The following is a 21,994-nucleotide window of genomic DNA, read 5'->3' as shown; positions in this document are numbered from 1 at the left end:
AATGTCTCTCTGCAAAGAAATGCTACACTCTTCCAAGTTTAGACAAAGATGGGATCCTAGAGAAGAGACAATAGGTAGAAAAACGCTGCAAACATTGGTTGGTTGCATCCGAACTTGTACTTCCCACTGTCTTGGTAAGAGCCTTCAAATTCCTGTTTGAGGAATCACCAGATTCTTCTATTCTTAGCATTGTGCTTAGTATAGAGTTGAGCCTATCCCCAGCTCCCAAGATAGGACTCCTGGCTCTCCTGGTTGGTTTAGGGATAGATACATGACCCAGGACTAAGCCAACATAGCCCATCACATTCTCTTCACTCCAGGGATTAATAAAGTAGACATTTCTTCGTTGTTAGTCCAATCAGAGTGAGGTGGGAGTTTTCCTGGGAATTCTGATGTAGACTCTCTTTTCCCTTGGATGGTATAGTGCGATACAAGACTTATAGCTAGTAAGGTCATATACATCCTTAAGAGTCCAGGATGTCTTGGGGAGGCCACCATGTGGAATCTGAGGATAACTCCACAGAAAACAGAGTAGTGATACAACAGCCTGAGACCGAGCAGGTCTTGATGAATCTGTGTTACATAGGGAACAGGCAGAAGTGCTATCACAAAAAGCTGCCAAAATACAGTGGCTCATAAAAACAGAATTTTTGTTTGAAATTCTTTATCTTCCATATGTGCACATGTGGGTGAGTGGACAATATTGGTAGGTGGTTTGGGGCTATGGCTCCTTCAGGAACCCAGGACCTTCCTATCTTGTGCTGGCCCCCTTGAAGATGGTTTTCACATTACAAGGTAAAAGCTGATCCACTGCCCTCCTATCCTATCCATGTCTCAGTTTCAAGAAAAAGAAAGAAGGGAGGTCAAGAAACTTATATTAAGGCACTGTTGATCAATGTTAGCTCTACTGACATTTTGGGCCTGATAACTCTTTATTGGTGAGGGTTGTCCTATGATTGCAGGTGTTTAATAAAACCCCTGGCCTCTGCCCTTTCAATGCCCATATCACCTCCCTTCCAAATTATGACAATCAAATATGTCTCCAGACATGACCAAATGGCTGAGGGATAAAACAGCCCCCCATTAAGAACGGCTGGTTAAGGGGCACCTGGGTGGCTCAGTGGGTTAAAGCCTCTGCCTTCAGCTCAGGTCATGATCTCAGGGCCCTGGGCTCGAGCCCCACATATGGCTCTCTGCTCAGCGGGGAGCCTGCTTCCTCCTCTCTCTCTGCCTGCCTCTCTGCCTACTTATGATCTCTCTTTGTCAAATAAATAAATAAAACCTTAAAAAAAAAAAAAGAACAGCTGATTAAGGTTATGCTGTGGAGTTCCCACTCCCCACTCCCATTCACTTCCAGTGACCAGGGGTTAGTCATTTGGCCATACTAGCTGGAAGACAGTCTGGAAGAAATATTTCCAGCTGGACGAACTGGTGCCCACATAAAACTTCAGGTGTTCTATTGCTAAAAAAGTTGGGGAAAATAGATTTCAGAGGACAATTAACAATCTTTGCCACCCAGACCTATTTCTGGACTTTTCCATCACATAAGTCAGTAAGTTACCTTTACAATTTACACCGTTTTGAAATGGGTTTTAAGTTGCTTGAAATTCAGAACTCTAACTGACACAAGTGTTACTTTCCTCTTCCAACACCAGAAGTTGAAATTTAGTGAACATTATCCCCAAAGGAAAAAGGATAAAAGGAATAATGCCTGTAGTTATTCAGAAGCTGGGTACTGGCTCAGAAGGACTGAACAAAACAGCTGAAATTAGGTTATTTCTTATCAAGAGAAGTCTTTGGCTGAAATGGAAAGGCCATGGTCACAGGGCCCACGAGCACTGTGGTAGTTAGGAAAGAAGACAGTATAATTACACAAAATTGTCCAAATGAAAACTGCAGGCATCTTGCATTATCCAGCTTTGAACTGCGGCTCTCTCGTTCCCATTGTAAATACAAAAAGCCTTCAGTGGCTCTTTGATATCTCACACAAAAGGATCATTGCTCACAGCCAGCTGTTTTGCAATTATATTTGCATGAAGTTGGCATAATTTGACATTAGGAGGGCCGAAGGGAAACGGGGGTGACAATGTGCCAGGGTGTTAAAGTGGAGTATGGAATAGTAACAGAAGTCTAAGGTCTCCCCAAAGTTCATCTTGAAGCCAACAGCTCTGAATTCAAGACACCTTTTCCCATCAGAATACTGTTTTTGTGTTATTCGCTGACCACAAAAGTTCTCCACTACCAGAAAAGAGATATGTACTTTACAAAACTACAAAAGAAAACGCTGCAGGGCACAGAAAGGTCTGTCTGAAGGTTCTGACGGAGAAAATCATCAGTAAAAATCTTCAGGGAAGAGGTGACTTTTAAACCAAACCTAAGATAGGAAAAGAAAGAAAGGGCATTTCGGGCTAAAGGACAGCCAGTTCAAAGACATGGCATTTTAAATTCTCTGTGAGAAATAGTGAGTGTTGACCATGAGTAGAGCACAGAGTTTGTGGACATGTTAAGTTAGGATGGGACTGTGAAGGGCACGATCGAGTTTGGATGTTTTTATTTGGCAAGCCACTAAAGACTTTTTTTTTTTTTTTAAGATTTTATTTATTTATTTGACAGAGAGAGATCACATGTAGACAGAGAGGCAGGCAGAGAGAGGAGGGAAGCAGGCTTCCCGCCGAGCAGAGACCCGATGCGGGACTCGATCCCAGGACCTCTAGATCACGACCCGAGCCGAAGACAGTGGCCCAACCCACTGAGCCACCCAGGCACCCTCCACTAAAGACTTTTAACAGGGGAATGGTGTGATCAAATATAGTTTTAACAATTATATGAATAGTATGGAAGTGAGGACAAGATCACAAGAAAGGCTGGATTTCTGATCTTGAGATGTGACAAGTCAGAAAGAGGGAACAAGCCAGAGAGACAATGTGAGGGTAAACTGGCAGGATGTGGAGGCTAACTAGTCATAGGGACTAGAGAGGAAGGAATCAGAGACAGCCCCAAATTTGGTAACTTTCTGGTGCAGGAGGCCGGAATCCTAGCACAAGCACAAGCTTAGAGGAGGTAATGAGCTCAGTGGGTTCAGTGTCTGTCTGTAAGATAAGAGCTAGATGGCTTTGACCTTATAATATAGCATATAGGTTGCATTTTTAAAATATTTTATTTATTTATTTGACAGAGAGATAGAACAAGAGCAGGAACATAAGCAGGGACAGAGGGAGAGGGAGAAACAGGCTTCCTGCTGAGCAAGGAACCTGATGCAGGGGCTCGATGCCGGGACTCCGGGATCATGACCTAAGCCAAAGGCAGGCACTTAACAACTGAGCCACCCAAACACCCCATATAGGCTGCATTTGTAAAATTTTCTCATGGAAGAGAGAAGCTGAGCTGAAAAACGAAGGGAGGAGGTGTAGCTTTCACCTCTCTCCAACAACATATAGGTATTACCCCATGCCCAACAACAGCAACAAATCTCAATGCTGAGGGCTTCCTTTTGCCTATTTTCTCATTTTAAGCAGTATAAGGGGAGTAGATACTTCATACACCCAAGTATATCAACATTAGTTGGCCTCAGCAACTGGAATGAAGGTTCAATAAATCAGTTTTGATTCACACCATTCTAAAGACTTAGTAAAAAGTCTTCACATACAGCTCTCAAATTTAACTTTTTAGCTCTGAGTAATTTCATCCATTGATTTCAGGAGTAGGAGTAAACTGTAAACATCTCACACCTCAAGACCAACTCATTGGGTGATAATGAAAGAAACTCCCCCTGTCTCTTCCATCTCATACATGATTAAATTCTTCTTGAACAAACCAGCTTCTTAGGGTAGGTATGCTTGTTTTCAGAATTGAATCTGGGACTTGGGGCACCCAGGCTTACTTCTGCAGCAAGTAGTGCAATGATGACAGGCACCATGTAAGCAAAGCTGGGCAAGAGTCTAATACCTAGATGCTGACTTAGATGTCAGCCCTTTCATAAAACTATAATAATAATTAAGAATTAATAATAATAGGCATCAGGCACATATTCAAAGCATTTTCCACATAGTAACTCAATTAAATCTTCAGAACTCTACAAACTAGGTATCATTTCTCATCACTTTACATGGAAAGCAGTATGGCACAAAGAGGTTCAATAACTTGTCCAAGACCACACAGCTAGTAACAGAACCAAGATTCAAGTTAGTCCTGCTCCAGAGGTTGTACCTGTAACACTACACTAAATTGTTTATTGATACATCACAGAGAGCAAGAGGTTCTGAGTTGAAAGACCCTAGTTTGAGTTCTTGGGGAAAAAAAAAAAATCAGCCTTCAGGAGCCCCTGTTTCTTCTCTGGGCTGGCTGTAAGAATTAAAGGAGATGATATGATTTTTAAAGATATATATAATCTTAAAGGGCTTTACAAATATGATAGAACATTATTATATTAAACTGTACAATGGACCTTACTTTAAAAATTATTCAAAGCTAACAGTTCATCCATTTTCACTAATTTTATCATGGATCCTAAAACATCTGTACCTAACTATTATCTTCTGATTGTATGCTCTAGGTTAACTTTTTTTTAATTAAAAAACTTAAACTTTTTGAAGGTTTTTGCTTTGAAGAACAAAGTAATCATTTTCAGAAGTTTAGAGAAAAACATAAATTTTCTCCACTTCCCAGGCCTACTTAAATTTGATCACTTCCCAGACTTATTCAAATTTGAGTCTCATCCTCAACCTCCCTAGATTAACAACAGAATCCTCTCTTCAACTTTGGTTGTTGTATTAGTTTTCTATTGCTGCCATGATAAACTACAACAAACTTCATTAAAATAAAAAAATGTGGTTATTATTTTAGAATTCTATAAGTTATAGGTCTGACATGGGTCTCACTGGGCTAAGACCCAGGTGCCTATAGGGTTGCATTCCTTTCTGGAGGCTCCAGGTAAGAATCCATTTCCTTGCCTTTTCCATCTTCTAGAGGCCCATCCCATGGCTTGTGCCCACTCCTCCGCTGCAAAGCAAACAAGGTAGTGCACCTCTGACCCTTCTTCTATTGTCTCTCTTTGACCACAGCCAGGAATGGTTGTTTCTGAGGACTCATGATTAGACTGGGCCCTCTTGGATCAGCTAGGATAATCTTCTCATCTCAAGATCCTTAACCCTAATCACATTTGTAAAGTCCCTTGCGCCCTATAAGGTAAATGTTCACTGGTTCAGAGGATCAGGGTGTAGACATCTTTTGAGGGAACTATTATACTGCCTATCATAATGATGAACTTTAGGAATAAAAAAAAAAACAGTTTCATGTATTAAAAAGGCTGGTCAACATTACAAAAGTTTGCAAGTGATTTCATTACAGTGTCCTGAAAAACCTCTAAGTTATAACAGCTATTATGACAAAAAAGAAATAAAGTTCGGTTAGGCTGATTTCTGATGAAAAGGAAACCTGACAAGCAGTGAATGAAGGGTAGCAATGCCACATAGGTAATAAAACCAAATGATAAGCCTCAAAATCATTCAAAACGAGGTGATGAATTGCACTCATTGTACCTGAAGTTTATTAATGGGTATGAAAAAACTTCTTTCTGATCCCACTACATCCTTTTCTAGAACTGCAAGCTTACAGCCACAGGCTATTAGAAACTAAGCAGACATCAGAAAAGAGACCTTCCTTTCTACCAAAGTTAGAAAAGTAAAAAGACCCTACTCTGTTTTGAAGATAAATTAAAGAAGCAAAGTGTCCCAAGTCCTGCCCACATGTCCATGGCAACAGGGATGATCTAAATGGTGCTGATGGAAGGTTTTCAGTATGTAGATGATGAGGATTTCTATGAGTGTTTGTTTGGGGGACAGAATGAAGTGATGCAACCACAGAAATATGAAGTCCCTGAGGACAGCAGCCCAGCTTGTAGCTGGCATATTTTTCCATGCCATTTACATGTTGACAAAAACCTAATGGGTGTTTGGATGCCACACATGGCATCCTGAGCAGTTATACTCAGGAAAAGCAATAGCAGTATTAGTGAATCTCATTACAGCCTATTTTATCATTTCCATAAAATTATGTCCCATTGTGTAACGACCAGAACTTTTAAGCCACCAAGAAACTCTGAAAAGACAAGGATTTGCTTTGTGGAACAGCCCTTAAAACAGAACAAATTTAATTATAGAGTCTTACTTTGCAGGAGAGGTGGTCCTTGCTGTAAGAAAATACATGCATCCTTAAAGCATGGGTGTGACTCATAGTTAGATGATTCAAAGTCTTCCATTTAAGAGACTCACTCAGCCATAGTTAGACAGGAGCAAGGTCTAGATTCCGTAAGAAGTTAAACTAATGAGCTAATCAGGAGATTAGGGCCTTCTCCAACAGGACCAGAATTCAGGAAAAGACTTTGCACAATGAAAGAACCAGAGAACACAATTAAGCCAATCCAGGTTGAATGACAATGGAGAAGACTGGAGAAGTGGAGAGCAATCTAAGACTTCAGATGGCTGAGCCAAGAAGACCCTTAAATAGGTCCACCTTAAATATATAACATATCAGTCTTAGACAGCCAAAACTTATCCAGGCACAAAAGGTGCTAAAGAATAAGATCTCTCACAACCTATGGAATGTGAGAAAATAGCAAACTATATATTAGATAAGGACTAACATCCAAAATATTTAAGGAACTCATACATCTTAATAACAAAATAATAATTATATGATTAAAAATGGGCAGAGGATCTAAATAAACATTTTTCAAGAGAAGACATACAAATGGCCAACAGGTGCCTGAAAAGACACTCAACTTTACTAATCATCAGGGAGATGCAGGTCAAAGCCACAATGAGATATCACCTCACATGTCTTAGAATGGCCATTATCAAAAAGACAAGAGATGGGGCGCCTGGGTGGTTCAGTGGGTTAAGCCGCTGCCTTCGGCTCAGGTCATGATCTCAGGGTTCTGGGATCGAGTCCCGCATTGGGCTCTCTGCTCAGCGGGGAGCCTGCTTCCTCCTCTCTCTCTCTGCCTCTCTGCCTACTTGTGATCTCTCTCTGTCAAATAAATAAATAAAATCTTTAAAAAAAAAAAAAAGACGAGATAACAAGCACCTGCTAGGATATGAAGAAAAGAGAACCCTCAGGCACCATTGGTGGGAATGCAAACTGGTGCAGCCACTATGGAAAACAGCATGGATGTTCTTAAAAAATTAAAAAGAGAACTACCCTGTGATCTAGTAATCCCATTTCTGGGCGTAAACCTAAGGGAAATGAAATCATTATCTTAAAAAGAGATCTGTATCCCTATATTCATTTCAACATTATTCACATTAGCCGAGATGTGGACATAACCTACCTGTCTGGTAGATGAATGGATAAAGAAGATGTAGTATGAGTATATATACTATATACAATAAACATATAAAAATAAAATATTCTAAATATTACTAATTATTATTATTATTCATAGTATTCTAGAACAAAAATATAACATATATATAAATTAAAAATATTATTCAGCCATAAAAAAGAAGGAAATCCTATCGTTTGCAACAACATGGATGGACCTTAAGTGCATTATGCTAAGTGAAGTAAGTCAGACAGACACAAATTCGCCATTACCTCACTTATATATGGAATCTTGGATTTTTTGGTTTTTTTTTGTTTGTTTGTTTTTTAATTTCAAACACTTAAGGGCACTGCTCAGGTAGCTCACTTGGTTAAGCATCTGCCTTTGGTTGAGGTCATGATCTAGGGGTCCGGGGATGGACCCCCACATCGGGCTCTCTGCTCAGAAGGGAATCTGCTTCTCCCTCTCTCTGTGCTTTCTCCCTCTCCCTCTGTGCTCTCTCCTACTCTTTCTCAAGTAAATAAAATAAATAAATCTTTAAAAAATAAAAATAAAAAATAAATTCCAAAGTCATAGAAAACAGAGAATAAGATGGTGGTTTCCAAGCTAGGGGAAAAGGGAAAAGAGGACATGTTGATCAAAGGGTACAAACTTAAAGGATGAATATATTTGGGAGATCTAATATATAGTATGGTAACTATAGCTGGCAAAGCTATACTGTTTAACTGAAAGCTGCTGAAGAGAGTATATCTTAAAGGTTCTCACCATAAAGGAAATATAGTGATTACGTGAGATGGGTGTTATAAACATTGTAATTATGTAAGATGGATGTGTTAACGAAACATACTGTGGTGATCAGTACACAATACATATGGATAAGAAATCGTCACACTGCACACCTTAAACTTACACAGCATTATGTGTCAACCTCTCTCTCAATAAATTTGGCGGGGGTCCGGGAAGGATAAGACCTCTGAGTTACTGTCAGCCTTGATTGTGATTAAGATGGAAATTCTGCCTGCAAAGTAAGTGCTTTGATACCTGTATTAGGATGAATCTGCAAAGACAAAAACTAACTCTGCCCATTTATGGCAACCCCAAACCGGCTCCTCCTCCAGCCCTCTGTCCGTTCTTGTAAGTATCGTGACATTATAGAATATTTCTGAATCACTGTCAGAATTGGCAGATTCTGCTTATGAAAGTGACAGTTAGCAGTGACCTCTCTGACTTCTGCAGCTACCTTTCTCCCCCTTGCTTTCCTTTTGTTCCACAAACATGCAAAAGGATGTGCTCTGTAGGGCCTTTGCGTGTCCCGTTCCTTCTGGTTGATACACGCTTCCACCACATCTTCAAATGACTGGCTCCTTCCTGTCATTTTGTTCTTAGCTCAAACCTGACCTCCTCAATGAAGACTTTGCTGAACTCCCTTTCTAAATTATCTTGTTCTCCCCAAGGCATTAATCACATCACATCAGAACATATATCTGAATCTGAAATTATCTTGTTGGGTTTTTAATTTGCTTACTCAAATGCAGGTGCACAGGAATTTTCTTGTCATTTACTGTGTTAAATGAATAAATATGTAGTCATCCTGCATCTCTTGAGAAAAGTTCTACCTCAGTTAGGCTGATAAAGTTTCAACACATGAACATAGGAAGCATAAACATTGATTTATGGGTATTTAGTATTTAGGTATTCAGTCAGTGCCAAAAAGCAGCTGGAGACTTGCCCATCTTTGTAAATATACAAGGGGTTTGGACAGAGGAGCCCGGGAAGTTCTTAAGCAAACAAGATCTCTGAACCAAAATTCAGTATTAGTTGTGAAGAGCAAAATGGTTTATGGGTGAAAAAATCCATGCCCCCCCCCCGACATTTGCAATTATTTACAGTGGATTGTTTAACTGGCCAACTATTTAGTTAAGGGAGCTGGTTCCTTCTGTCTAGGTCTGGTTGAAAATCTTACGTTGAAAATCTTCATTACAAACCCCTTGAGTGGATGTAGCATTAAAAACAAAAACCAAAACCCCAAGCTACACACACTCAGATTGCCTGCTGAGCAGGGAGCCCAGTGCGGGGCTTTGGGACAGTGGAAGATGACTGCACCAAGAGTAAGGAGATCCCGATTACCAGACCCTAAGTAAGCCTCACTTATCACTCAAAAAACACTGAATGGCGCCAGGCACTATTCAGTAAATTCAACTAGTGAACACCGCAGGCAGAGTAACTGTCCCACAGGAGTTACGTTCTACTGGCGGATAGGAAGAGAAAGATAAGAACAACCGCTTCCGGTCGCATTGGCTGCTCTAGAAAAGTCACCTTCGCGTGGTTCTGGCGTCTGGTTGCGGCCTCTCACGGCCACCGTGGCAGCCAACGGGCTCCAGCCACGCCCTCACCAGCGTGCCCAAGTCTCGCGTTGCTTGTAAGGCGCTGCGTGGGCCCAGCCGCCCCTCAGCCGCCCCTCAGCCGCCCCTCAGCCGCCCCTCAGCCGCCCCTCAGCCGCCCCTCAGCCGCCCCTCAGCCGCCCCTCAGCCGCCCCTCAGCCGCCCCTCAGCCGCCCCTCAGCCGCCCCTCAGCCGCCCCTCAGCCGCCCCTCAGCCGCCCCTCAGCCGGACACCTGCTGCGGGATCACCGCCTCCGCGTACAGAAGGACGCAGCGGAGGAGGCCAGGAATGAAAAAGACGCCGCTGCTAATGGGGACGCGGAGAATGAGGGAAATGGGGAGCCAGCAATGAGGTACATGGAGAAGAGGAGGAAGAGGAAGCCGATGGTGAAGAGGGTAGAGATAGAATGCTGAGGCTGAGGCGGCTACAGGCAAACAGGCCGCTGAAGATGAGGAGGGGGTGGTGGGGACGCCAAGAAGAAGCCCGATGAGGATGACCAGACAGCAAAAAAGGAAAAGCTAAACTTTAAAACAACGAACAGAGAGCCCGCCATGACCAATTGACCCTCTATGTCCAGTCTCCGAATCTACACTGGGTCGCCAAGCCGAGTCCGGCCGGCTGGCGGCGCCCCCGCAGTGACACGTGCTCGCTCCCACACAGCCGGGACCACCACGTGAATCTGCAGCAGGGAAGGAGAAGAGCGCCACCGTCGCCTGGGCCGGGCTTTTCTCTTACAAATACTTAGAAAGAGGGGCGCCTGGGTGGCTCAGTGGGTTAAAGCGTCTGCTTCGGCTCAGGTCATGGTCCCAGGATCTTGGGATTGAGCCCCGCATCGGGCTCTCTGTTCCACGAGGAGCCTGCTTCCCTCCGCGCGCTCGCTCTCTCTCTCTCTCTCTCTCTCTGCCTACTTGTGATCTCTGTCAAAGAAATAAATTATTTTTTAAAGAATACTTAGAAAGGAAAATGTGTGTGTAATTTTATTTTCATTGTATGTTCTGTACCTATTGTTGGGGTCAGCCATTTTGAAGTTTGAATTAACTCGCCAGCCTTGGGAGCATTGTCTGTCCTACTTATGACTCTACTTGTAATGTGACCACGTTCGTTACAATCTCCAAGGAGGGGGGAAAGAAAAACTGTTTGAACACACGCGCGCGTGCGCGCGCGCGCACACACACACACACACACACAAAACAGTCTTACTCCGAGAATTCCAGTAGCACTTCTTTGTGTATGCACTAAGCTGTACTATCAACAGCTGGTTTGTATGAGATGATTAAAGAGGCCAAAGAAGAAAGGTTTCTTTCCTTTTTTTTTTTTTTAATTTTGTTTGTTTGTCTATGAAGTTGCTGCTGGTTTTGGCCTGTTTGATGTATGTGTAAACGTTTTCCAATAATAAACCAGAATTTTATTGTGCTGAAAAAATTACCAGAAAATGTTGTTATCTAAAAATTCGTGGCTATTAAACTAGGTTATCTGTAAAAGTTTCTCCAACCTTTACACATAAGGAGAGGAAGGCAATTTTAGAAAGCTTAGCACGGCTTATTTTAAGGGAGTAAAATCATGGATGATTTTTTTTTCTCTTTGTTTATCGTTGTTTTCCGATGTCTTTCTATAATGAATATGCATCACATGTAAACCGAACAAATACTTAAGAAAACAGTAGAAAGATGTTACTGTCAGAGCTGGGTGTTGGTTCTTAATAACCTGAAGGCTGAAGGTACCTGTTCATCCATTAGTAATGAGAACTGTGAATGAGAATTGTCTTACCCCTCCATTGATTTGCTTATTACTTTACCTTTACTTAATGAGGCTTTGGGGAAACTGCTGAGGGAATCCTGCTCCTTTTCTCATTACTTCTATGTGCACTGACTTACTCTCTACCTAGGGATTTTCAGGCACAGGTACTGGATCAATAGATCTCTCTCTCTTTCTCTCTCTCTGCCCTTGCCACCTATACCCCACCCATCACTGCACACACACCACACACATAAACACACACACACACACACACACACACAGCCTCTTCTCTCCCTTTAGCCTTCAAATCTCAGTTTAAATGTTACCTCCACAGAGAGCCCTTACTTGAGCAATCTAAGAATTCCATTGCTACCTTAGGGTCATCATCCTATCCCTGCTCTTCTCAATCCTATCTCTGTTCTTGCTCTATTCTAGAGCACTCTCTTCAACTTGTAATTTCATATGCATTTCATTTCTTTACAAGCCTACTCTCTCCCTCCCCCCACGAGTCTGAAGTTTCCTCATGAAAACAGCAATGATCGGTTTTATTTGTATCCCTGGGGCCTAACTAATATTGACTGAGTAAATGAATAAATGAATGCATGAAATGGCTCCTTTGTCCTTTTGTCAAGAGTTTTACTCCCATGCAGTGGTGCTGCAACTACTACTTTGCCAGCTCAGAAGAGCCAATTATTAGTATTTTCAGGGATTTGGTAAGCTAGTTGTTAAACTATTTAGTAGCTTGAAATTAGCCATGCTGAGAGTATTTCTACCATGGAACTGGTAGATGTTAACTGGTAACTGGCAAATGTTACATGTCAAGACTATTCCCCAATCCCCCTCAAATTGCTGGTTTGTTAGCACACTATGGCTCTTATCCCCTAAATCCAGCTATAAATATTGAGACAGCATGGCAAAAACCTGGCCCAGAGGTTACTTAAAATCTTTCAGTAAAGAATGCTTACATTTTTAAAAATATATTAAATATATGCTATAAAGTGATTTTCCTGTTGGGAATACTCGAGTTTTTTTTAATAAGCTAAATTATAGTCTAAACTATGTATTCTTTTTTTTTTTTTTAAGTCAAGCAAAGCTTTATTTCGTGTCAAGCATCAAGAATCAAATCGACCAGTTGGGGCCGCCCCTTTCAGAGAGGACGACCTAAACTATGTATTCTTGATCTCCTAAAGTTTTTGTTTCTGTTTTTCAGATCCTTATGTGAAGATCCATCTGATGCAGAATGGCAAGAGGCTGAAGAAGAAAAAGACAACAATTAAAAAGAACACACTTAACCCCTACTACAATGAGTCATTCAGCTTTGAAGTACCCTTTGAGCAAATCCAGGTAATGTCAAACATAATTTTGTCTTCCTATTCAGTTTTATTTCTTCAGACCGCATAGATGAAATGCACAAACCTTGTAAATTATCAGTGCACATGCCTTCATTAGATTTGCCATTCTTATTCCCATGCACACTTGATAATCAAGCTACATCAAGAAGGAAATGATGAAATATACAGCACAAGATGTGCTGACTCATCAGCCAAAAACAGCTGGCATTCGGGTGAGCAGAAATAAAGTAGGAAAAAGAAAATCAACACAACGACTCTGCTAACTCAAAAAGTACCATAAATGTTAAAAGGCCAAAAGAAAATGAACTTTCACTATTCATTCCCAGGCCACAATATGGAGTTCTCCTTATCACAGCCTTATAGCAAAAAAAGAGAGAGAGAGAGATAAAAGAAATATTTTAGTTGATGATAAATATGCATCATCTTTACTCTTTCATTATTAAATTGTGGTTAAAAATAGAAATATCAGACTAAGTCATATTTTTAATAGCTTATATTTAACTTCCTGTTTCTGAGTTGGAAAGGAAGGATATTTTTGTAAAGATGAAACCTTAATTTGCTAGATAATGATTGTTATGATAGGGAATATTCTATTAAAGGACTCTGTGGGTAAGATGTTCAGAACAGGATGCTACATGTAGCCACAATAATAGTATATGATCTTATTATTTAGCAATTTTTAAATAATTTTAGGTTCTCTTACCTTCTAGCCACAGTGTTACTATTGGAACTCAAAGTTCACATCCAATAACTATTGGCTATTTCTTGCTAATCTTTAATGGATATTGGCTGTTAGAAAGTCAAATGCCTTAAAGCAACAGTACTTTTACATTTTATTAAATAATTGATATAGGTCTATCTCTTTGGTCCTATAAAAGTTTCCCCACAACGTGAAGGAGAAATGAAGTGTAGGCACTAAAACTACACCATGGAAATTTCTAAAGGTTCAGACTATAAAACACCAGTAAATATTCTTTAGTTGCATATTTTTACTTTAATCTAGAATCTAATTTAGAATATAGTATCTTATGAGCAAATCACACTTTTATTCCATGAAGAAAGCTAATATAATAGCTGCATTTATTGTATATTTATTATGTGTCTGGCCCCAATTTAAGCACTTTACATACATAATCTCATTAAGTCTTTTACAATAACCTTATGAGAGAGGTTATTATCCCAATTTTATATATAAGGAAACCAAGGCTTAGAATCTCCTCACATATAAAATAGGAACAATAGAATCCATATGATTATGCGTATGAAATCATTTGGAATGGTGAACGCTCAGTAAATAGTTCCCATCACCATTACTATTCACAGTATTAATTTTGTCTTTTTCAAATTAACACTTTATTAGAAAATAGATCTAACAATAAAATTAAAACAATATATGGACCAATGTTGTCTACTAGAACTCTCTTTGACAATGGAAATGTTTTATCATCTGTGTGGTCCAATACAGTAGTCAACAGCAAGTAGGTAATGAGCACTTCAGCCACTAGTGTGATCAAGAAATTTTATTAATTTTAATTTACTTCAATTTAAAAAGCTACATGTTGCCAGGAGTATTTATTGTATTGCATGGGGCAGTTCTTTAAAAATCAATAGCAATCTACCATCACTTCATGGTCTTTATTTAACCTTTCTCGTGTACATTTTCACATGGTAGCAATTTACATATATTTACTTTCAACAGTTGTTATATAAGTAAACGACATTGCAGAGGACACTGATTCCCTGTCCCCAGTCACCTGTTTACTAGCCAGAGCTACTGAGGTCACTGCTTTAGACCAACTGGCAACCCCCAAAGACACCCAATTTTCTTCAATTTATTTTGCGATATTTGTTCAGTGAACTCTTTTGAGTTCTAAGAGCTTACTCCTATGGAAATGAATACCTCTTGAAGTTTTGTTTTTTATTTTTTATTTTATTTAAGTTTATTTATTTATTTGACAGAGAGAGAGAGCACAAGCAGGGGGAGTGGCAGGCAGAGGGAGAGGGAGAAGGTTCCCAGGCAAGCAGGAAACCCAATGTGGGGCTTGATCTCAGGACTCTGGAATCATGACCTGAGCTAAAGACAGACACTTAACCAACTGAGCCATCCAGGCACCCTGAGCTTTGTTTTTTAATACTGTAAAACATTTTAAGACAAGGTATTGTTATGAAAAATCCTACCGTAAATTTTCTTTGAGCTACAATTCTACATCTGTTAAAAAAAAAAAAAAAGAAGTAAATGTCCTTTTGCAACAATAAATTGTGCAAATGTAAATATATTAAACTGAAGGGGGTGCCTGGTGGCTCAGTTGCTTAAGCCTCTGACTTAGGCTAGGTCATGCATCAGACTCCCTGCCCAGTAGAGAGCCAGCTGGCTTCTCCCTCTGCCCAGCATACCATCTCCCCGACCCCCACACCAGCAGCTCGTGGCCCACACGCACCCTCTTTCTCTCTCAAATAAATAAAATCTTAAAAATAAGTGAAGCACATTAAAAACAAGACATATGCTGGGTTTCTGGGGGCAGCATTTTAGAGGAGCTAGTACTCTGTCAGGACAGAGGAAACCTGAACCCATCGTAGAGTACTTTTAGGCATGGCAATGATGAGCCCATCTCTGACTACATCCCTCCTCTTTCTCTGTTTCTCTTGTCAATTTGTTCTTTTCTTTCTTCTTCCTCTCGTCTCTTTTTTAGTTTTCCCCAGGAGATTTGTTTTCCTAGTTTTCTTAGAGAAACAGTTGAACATTTTATGTACTAAAATAGGGGTCTGGGTTTCCTTTATTCTGAGGTTGTAAGATTATCTGTTTTCTCTATATATATATCCCTATGAAATACATTATGAGCAAAATATGCTGATTTCCAAAAGTACATGTAAATGTTATACCCCCAAAATGTATAAATAAACTATATATGCAGCTACAAAAATTAATCCAAGACCTTCAGAAGGATATAATGTCCTGAGTATGATTAACCAGTACATTCCTGGGTGAAACAATCATAACCCACTCCAGCCTCCAAAAAGCCCATTTCACCTTTGTGCATAATGTCTGTAATTAGCTCCTACTCCCCATTCTCTGCAATATGCTTTCTTCCTGACATATTTGCTTGGGAGAAGCTCTGAGAATTTTCCTGAGAACCAAAGTGATTCTGTTCTCTTTTCCAAAATCATCCGGTGGATAGATGATGCCCTTGATAAAGGAATCAATCCAAGGCTACATAAGGGAAGAAGGTTTGTTTCCTTTATTGCCAATGTGTTACATTTTACATTCTAAATTCCACTTTCAAGAGTGGTTATTTTCTCTGCTGTGACGCTGTCCATGGGTGCCATCTCTCAGTACACTGGGGCAATAATGCAGTCCTCGGAGTACAAAGTCCATGAAAGGACCAGAACTCAGCAGGACCTTCATCTGGCCCTGGCTTCCATCATTCCATTTTCTGTTCCTTTTAACTCTGGCCACCAAATGTTATGCATTCTACTTTATTCTAAGCTCTACCTTTATCCCTGCACTCAGTTTCTAGATTAGAGCCTTCACATATTTTGACTAATCCATTACTTCGGAAGCAGTACTAAAATGTGCTTTCAAAAAGTGTGTCTTTCATATCATAATGGCATGGGTTTGCTTTCGTCAATTCAGGCAGTTCTAAAAAGTAAGTTATTAAATAAACTCTCACAGGGTAATGGAACAACTGAAGTAAATCTTGTGTGGCTAAAAGGTTATTTCCATTTGAGATCAGCGCTGGATACGCAACAGTTACTCAGCAAATGTTTATTGAGAAAATGTATAAATGGGGAAATTATCTTTAGTTATTGCTTTTTAAAGATGTTTCACTCTATTGTCACATTTAATACTCACAATAATCATGGGATTATTGTACCAAATACGAATGCCAAAAATCTTGCTGGTGAGACAGTTGAAACAAATGGACTTAGAGGTGGACACAGTTGACAGAAGGGATGATGGGGGACACAAAGGGTGGGGGACAGAAGGGACCCAAAGACAGAAGGTATGGTGGATTACGGCATAGATTGTGAAAACCAAGCCACTCGTTCCTTGCACAACCCCAGGCCAGGAACTTAACGGCATCTTCTTTGTGTAATGGCAATATTAATAGGATCTATTATGAGAAGTAAATGAATAGTTCACATAAAAGACTTAGAATTGTGCCAAATACCTGACAGAATTTAACATTTATTCAGTATCTTGGAGAAGCTGAAGACAGTGATGGTGGTGACGTAATGTTGAAATAGGAATTGCACTCAGGTTTTCACATACGAGTCATTTTCAGTCTCGGCCTGGTATTTTGAGACTGGGTCTTATTTCCAGTGGTTTCGATCTCCAGACAGCTTTGTAAGAGGACAGGGTGATTAATGTTTTTTGTGTGTCCTCTTGCAGAAAGTGCAAGTGGTGGTAACTGTTTTGGACTATGACAAGATTGGCAAGAACGATGCCATCGGCAAAGTCTTTGTGGGCTACAATAGCACCGGAGCAGAGCTGCGACACTGGTCAGACATGCTGGCCAACCCCAGGCGACCCATTGCCCAGTGGCACACCCTACAGGTAGAGGAGGAAGTTGACGCCATGCTGGCGGTCAAGAAGTAAAGGAAAGAAGCCTTTCTGCGTTTGCCCACATAGTGCTCTTTAGCCAGTATCTGTAAATACCTCAGTAATATGGGTCCTTTCATCTATCCAGCCATGCATTCCTAACACAACTCTGTGGTACTTCAAATCCTGTTTTAATTTGCACAAATTTAAACGTAGAGAGCCCCTAAGCCCTTCATTATGCCACTGCCCTCCAAATCTACTCTTCTTTTAAGCAATATGATGTGTAGATAGAGCATGACTGAAATTATTTATTGTATCACACTGTTGTATATACCAGTATGCTGAAGATTTATTTCTAGTTTGTGTATTTGTATGTTGTTAGCGTTTCCTAATCTGTGTATATCTAGATGTTTTTAATAAGATGTTCTATTTTAAATTATGTAAATTGACTGAAATATAGGAGAGCTGATAATATATTATATGGTAAATATAGTATTGTCTGCATTCCAGCAAAAATATCAACTTGTAAGGCACTAGTACAGTCAAACTGACATCTTAAAGGACAACTTAAACCTGAGCTTTCTACCAATCATTTGAGAACCAAGATACACTGACACCACATATTTGGTGGGTGAATCCAATTTTGTAGAATTTCTTCACAGGCAAATTAGCATGATCTGAACAGCATCCAGACTGACCTCCAGGAAGCATAGCCACAAAGCAGAACAGCATCTGTCTGTACACATCTACAAAGCTAAAACCAGGGCTTCACTCCTACATTCAAGGAAGCAACTGAACAGGAGTCAAAGATTTCATATTACTGCATATAGAGTAACAACGCGACGGTGTTCCGTGTGTGTGTATGTGTGGGGGGTGTGGGTGTATGGGTGTGTGGGTGCATTTGTTTGGGGACGGGGTGGGTGGGAAGAAGCTGAGAATTCAGCATTTCTGAAATATTGCCTGACTATTTAAAAAGAAAAAAAAGTAGCTCTCCGTTATCACCTTTATACAAACGTGCATCCTGTGAATTCTGTTCCAGATTTCATACCTATAATAATTCCAAAAGGTTTGCACATTAGACTTTGTAACAAAATATTTTATTATACAAAACCATATTAGAAGGAATGCAGAATATTTTTAACACAGCAATCTGTGCTTATTACACAAAATTACTTTGTGGTAAAGAGACAGTATTGTAATCCCATCAAAAGATGAAAAAATAAACAATTAGCCATAGTTCTGAATGCACTTCAATTAAGCCAAAACAGCTAGTGATCTTTTTATATGCTCTTTTTACTTAAATAAGTTTTAATTTGTCCTTTAAAAAAAAAAAAAAAGGTGAAACAATACCAAGAACAAGTTCTAGCAAACTGGAGCAACCTCTTATGTATACTAGATGCTTGATTTAGGAGGAGTTTTTAATGTTCTCAATGTCATTATGTAGTAAATGGCACTATTATGAAGCTACTAGTCATTCCATAAGAGTCTTCAAGGACTGCTCTGTGTAACACTGTGACTGCCGTGTGTGCTTAGACACGTAGTTTCCTCAGTGGATAGCACTCAATTTATTCCGTAGTGATGTTGTAACAATACTGCCATTCCCTTCTACTGCACTGCCCAAGGTGTGTGTAGCACAAACAGTTCTCATTACAAAGGACCAATTCAGAACTGAAAAGCTATGCATAGGACAAGAAAGATACATAGACTGGGGTGGAACACACAGCATTTTGTCAAGCACTGTGCAATCTTCCATGTTTTTCCCCACTCTGGTAGACGACCGCTTTGTGGAAGGGCAGCCAATTAGCTCACGCTGCATCCATGCACTTCCGTGGCCCATCGCAGCTCCTAGGCCACAGACAGCAGTGACGCGCTGAGGTGAAAGTTTGTCTTCACGAATACCAAAACAAGACGGAGGAAAACCGAGCATTAGCCTCGTGTTCAGACTTTAGGATACCATGCCGCGTTTTCCAAAAACTACAGAGAATTCAAAAAGGGCTGATGGGAGGCTTCACTGCACCGGCCTGGCTGTTTCCTGATAAAACTAGAATTCCTGTCATTCTTCTTTTCTCATCAAAGAAGAGGCAAGCCCTTGGCCTTTCAGCCCAGTCACCACAGGCAAACTCGTCAGGACTGGGCCAGACACAAAGGACAAGGGAGTATAACCTCTCTCTCTTCTGTGGATGGTCCATATTAAAAAAAAAAAAAAAAGAATAGATAATAGAAGATGCACAAGTCATGATGTGAGATTTCATATCAGTTTGAACAGAAGAGTCAAATGAGAATCTTTCCAATTTAAGAGACCAAACTCTACCAAAGAGAGGGAGTCGACTGTCTTTTAAAAATTCTTTCAACATCAGAAACAGACATTTAATTTCACTGTATTCAGCTTTAAGTTGTTCACACTGAAACAACACTTTCAGGCAAGCAGGTTCAAGCTGCCGAACACACATTATTTCTCACATTAAAGTACTACTAATGCATTCTCTTGCAACACTGCCAGACATGGGATTGTCACCATAGAATCAGTTGGGACTACGCCATGTTTCACCAGTCAGTGACTGAACCTGCTTTAAGACCAAGATTCATCCTCAGACACGCCACATGTACCTTTCTGACAAAGCTGTGTAAACTATTAGAAGCTGATGCTCTAGAAAGATCCTAGTTGCCTTTGTGTATATTTACTGCCTGCTTGAGTGTTTCTATGTGTGGGTTTTCTCTGTATCTTGTAGAAATGTTGGGGTGTTCTCTTCTGCCATATGGCTCGTGGCCCGCGAGCCAACTACTTTAGCTGTATTTACCTTCGTTTTTGATGAAGTGGTTTAAATTTTGTTTCACTTTGTGTAGTGACCCCACAATAGTTTTCTGATTGTTGTTAAAAATGACTTAACATATTACATGGATATTCAATAAAAATGTTTTATTTCCTGTTGATGTTGCCGCCTTTCAACTCTTTCTCTTCCTTGTCTCTGCGGCTGAGTCAGAGGCCAGAGGACTTCGGAGGCTGCTGGAAGCAGCAGTGGTGGAACAAAAGCCTGCACTGCTCAGGGCCCCAAGTCGTGCCTGTGAATACAGAGCAGCTGACGCGAATACAATGCCCAGACCTGCGCTCCTCATTCTCCGTGTGTTTGTCTCTTCCAGTTTATCAGTGATTCACCCTGCACACCTTCAGGCTTTCCACTCTGCCCGAAAGGTGTCCTCCAGGGTTCTTATTCTACAGATTGAATCACAAAGCCTCTCCAAAATGGGACTGAAAATAAGACTTGTTTAACTCCATTCTCAGAAGGCAGCGTGCCACATTAAATTCCCCGCCCACTGCCATGACTGGGTAAAACAAGTAAACACGTCTCCTCCACTACATTCGACACTGATTAGTGCCTCCTGTATACCGTGTGCTTACTGGATGCGGAGAGACAACAAATGAGGCTCTTGACCCCAAGGAGCCCATAGGCTCAGACAGACACCTGAACATACTATCACAGTACGTAATGATGGCACCCTGAGTCCCTGAGAACCTTCTCTAGACCGATCACAGTGGATGCCACGGTGTGCCACCCGGATACCCCTTGGGCACCGAGGCACTCAGCCTGCAGCTACTAGAAGCCTTGCTTGATGGCAGCTCACACCTCAGTAGAGGGCAGGATCCCTCTGGCCTCTACTGAGGAACCTGCCTCACTAAGGTCAGGCATCCTCCCTAGCCACATTCCATGGCCCAGGCAGGATCTCTCTGAAGCCATATCTCAGTTTCCAGCCCCAAGGGTGAGTTGAGAAGGCTATTGCAATGCTCTTCACCTTCTCCCTCTCCCCAGCCCATTCTCCTTGCTCCTTTGCAGCAGTTGTTTCCAAGACCATTTCCCCATAAAACCCCTTCATCTCAGAATCAGTATCCTGAGGATCCTAGCCTATAACACGTTGTTCAGGGGAGGAGATATCATGAAAAGTGTTAGAGGCTAAGTACTAAAGGATCTGATAGGAATTATCCAAGTCAGAGAGTGGGCAGGACTGTGGCAAAATTTATCTCATTATCAAGGCTGGCCACACCATACTCCCTTCAGCCAACTTTTATTAGGCAAAGCAAAACAAGGGGAGGGACTGAGCCCAAACTGCTTAGACAGGTGGGGAAAGGCCATTTAATTATGTACACTCTGAGGAAGCAGTTAGCGGGGCTCTAAATGTAAAGTGAGAAAAGGAAAGTTTAGGCCCACTAAGATTAGATGCAAAAACAAAACAAAATAAGACCAAAAAAATAAAAATAAGAAAAGAAAGAAAGAAGCATTAAATATGTAAGTGTTTGATTTTCAAAAGTGAGCATTTTGTTTTTCTTTTTTTGTTTTGTTTTGTTTTTTGTTGTTGTTGTTGTTGTTGTTTTGCATTTTGTTTTTCTTAAAGAGCTCTCAAAATTAGGTACAAAACTATTAAAAGAATATTTCTTGATTACCAAAAAAAAAGGAAAATCACCCCAAACTTCTGTCAATGTCTGTTTTCCCAAAAGGCTTTCAGGTTTGAGATATATACACTTAGGACATGTATTAGGTGTTTTATGACAACAAAACTATTCCAGGTATTTCAAAGGGGAAATTTAAGAAATTGGCCACATAGAGAGGGCTGAGAAAGCCAAGCACGGACTGTGGATTAACCCAGAGGTGAATCGATGTAGCTGAAGTTG

At 40.6% G+C, this 21,994-nt stretch overlaps 1 protein-coding gene across 3 annotated transcripts in view; it reads left to right on the top strand.

Annotated features, from left to right (window-relative positions):
* SYT1 (synaptotagmin 1) overlaps positions 1 to 20,262 on the top strand; it is a 540,926-nt gene extending 520,664 nt beyond the window's left edge. For all 3 annotated transcript variants that reach the window (XM_004752358.3, XM_004752356.3, XM_004752357.3), the window contains 2 exons: positions 12,650 to 12,783; positions 17,182 to 20,262. In XM_004752358.3, the coding sequence (XP_004752415.1) occupies positions 12,650 to 12,783; positions 17,182 to 17,388 (341 nt within the window). In that variant the 3' untranslated portion in view covers positions 17,389 to 20,262. The remainder of the gene's footprint in view (positions 1 to 12,649; positions 12,784 to 17,181) is intronic.
* Positions 20,263 to 21,994: the final 1,732 nt, after the last annotated feature.

The sequence above is a fragment of the Mustela putorius genome, unplaced genomic scaffold (genome assembly GCF_011764305.1).
Source record: "Mustela putorius furo isolate JIRA1106 unplaced genomic scaffold, ASM1176430v1.1 tig00003911_pilon_pilon_pilon, whole genome shotgun sequence".
NCBI lineage: Eukaryota > Metazoa > Chordata > Mammalia > Carnivora > Mustelidae > Mustela > Mustela putorius.
This window is presented reverse-complemented; position numbering and strand designations above follow the sequence as displayed.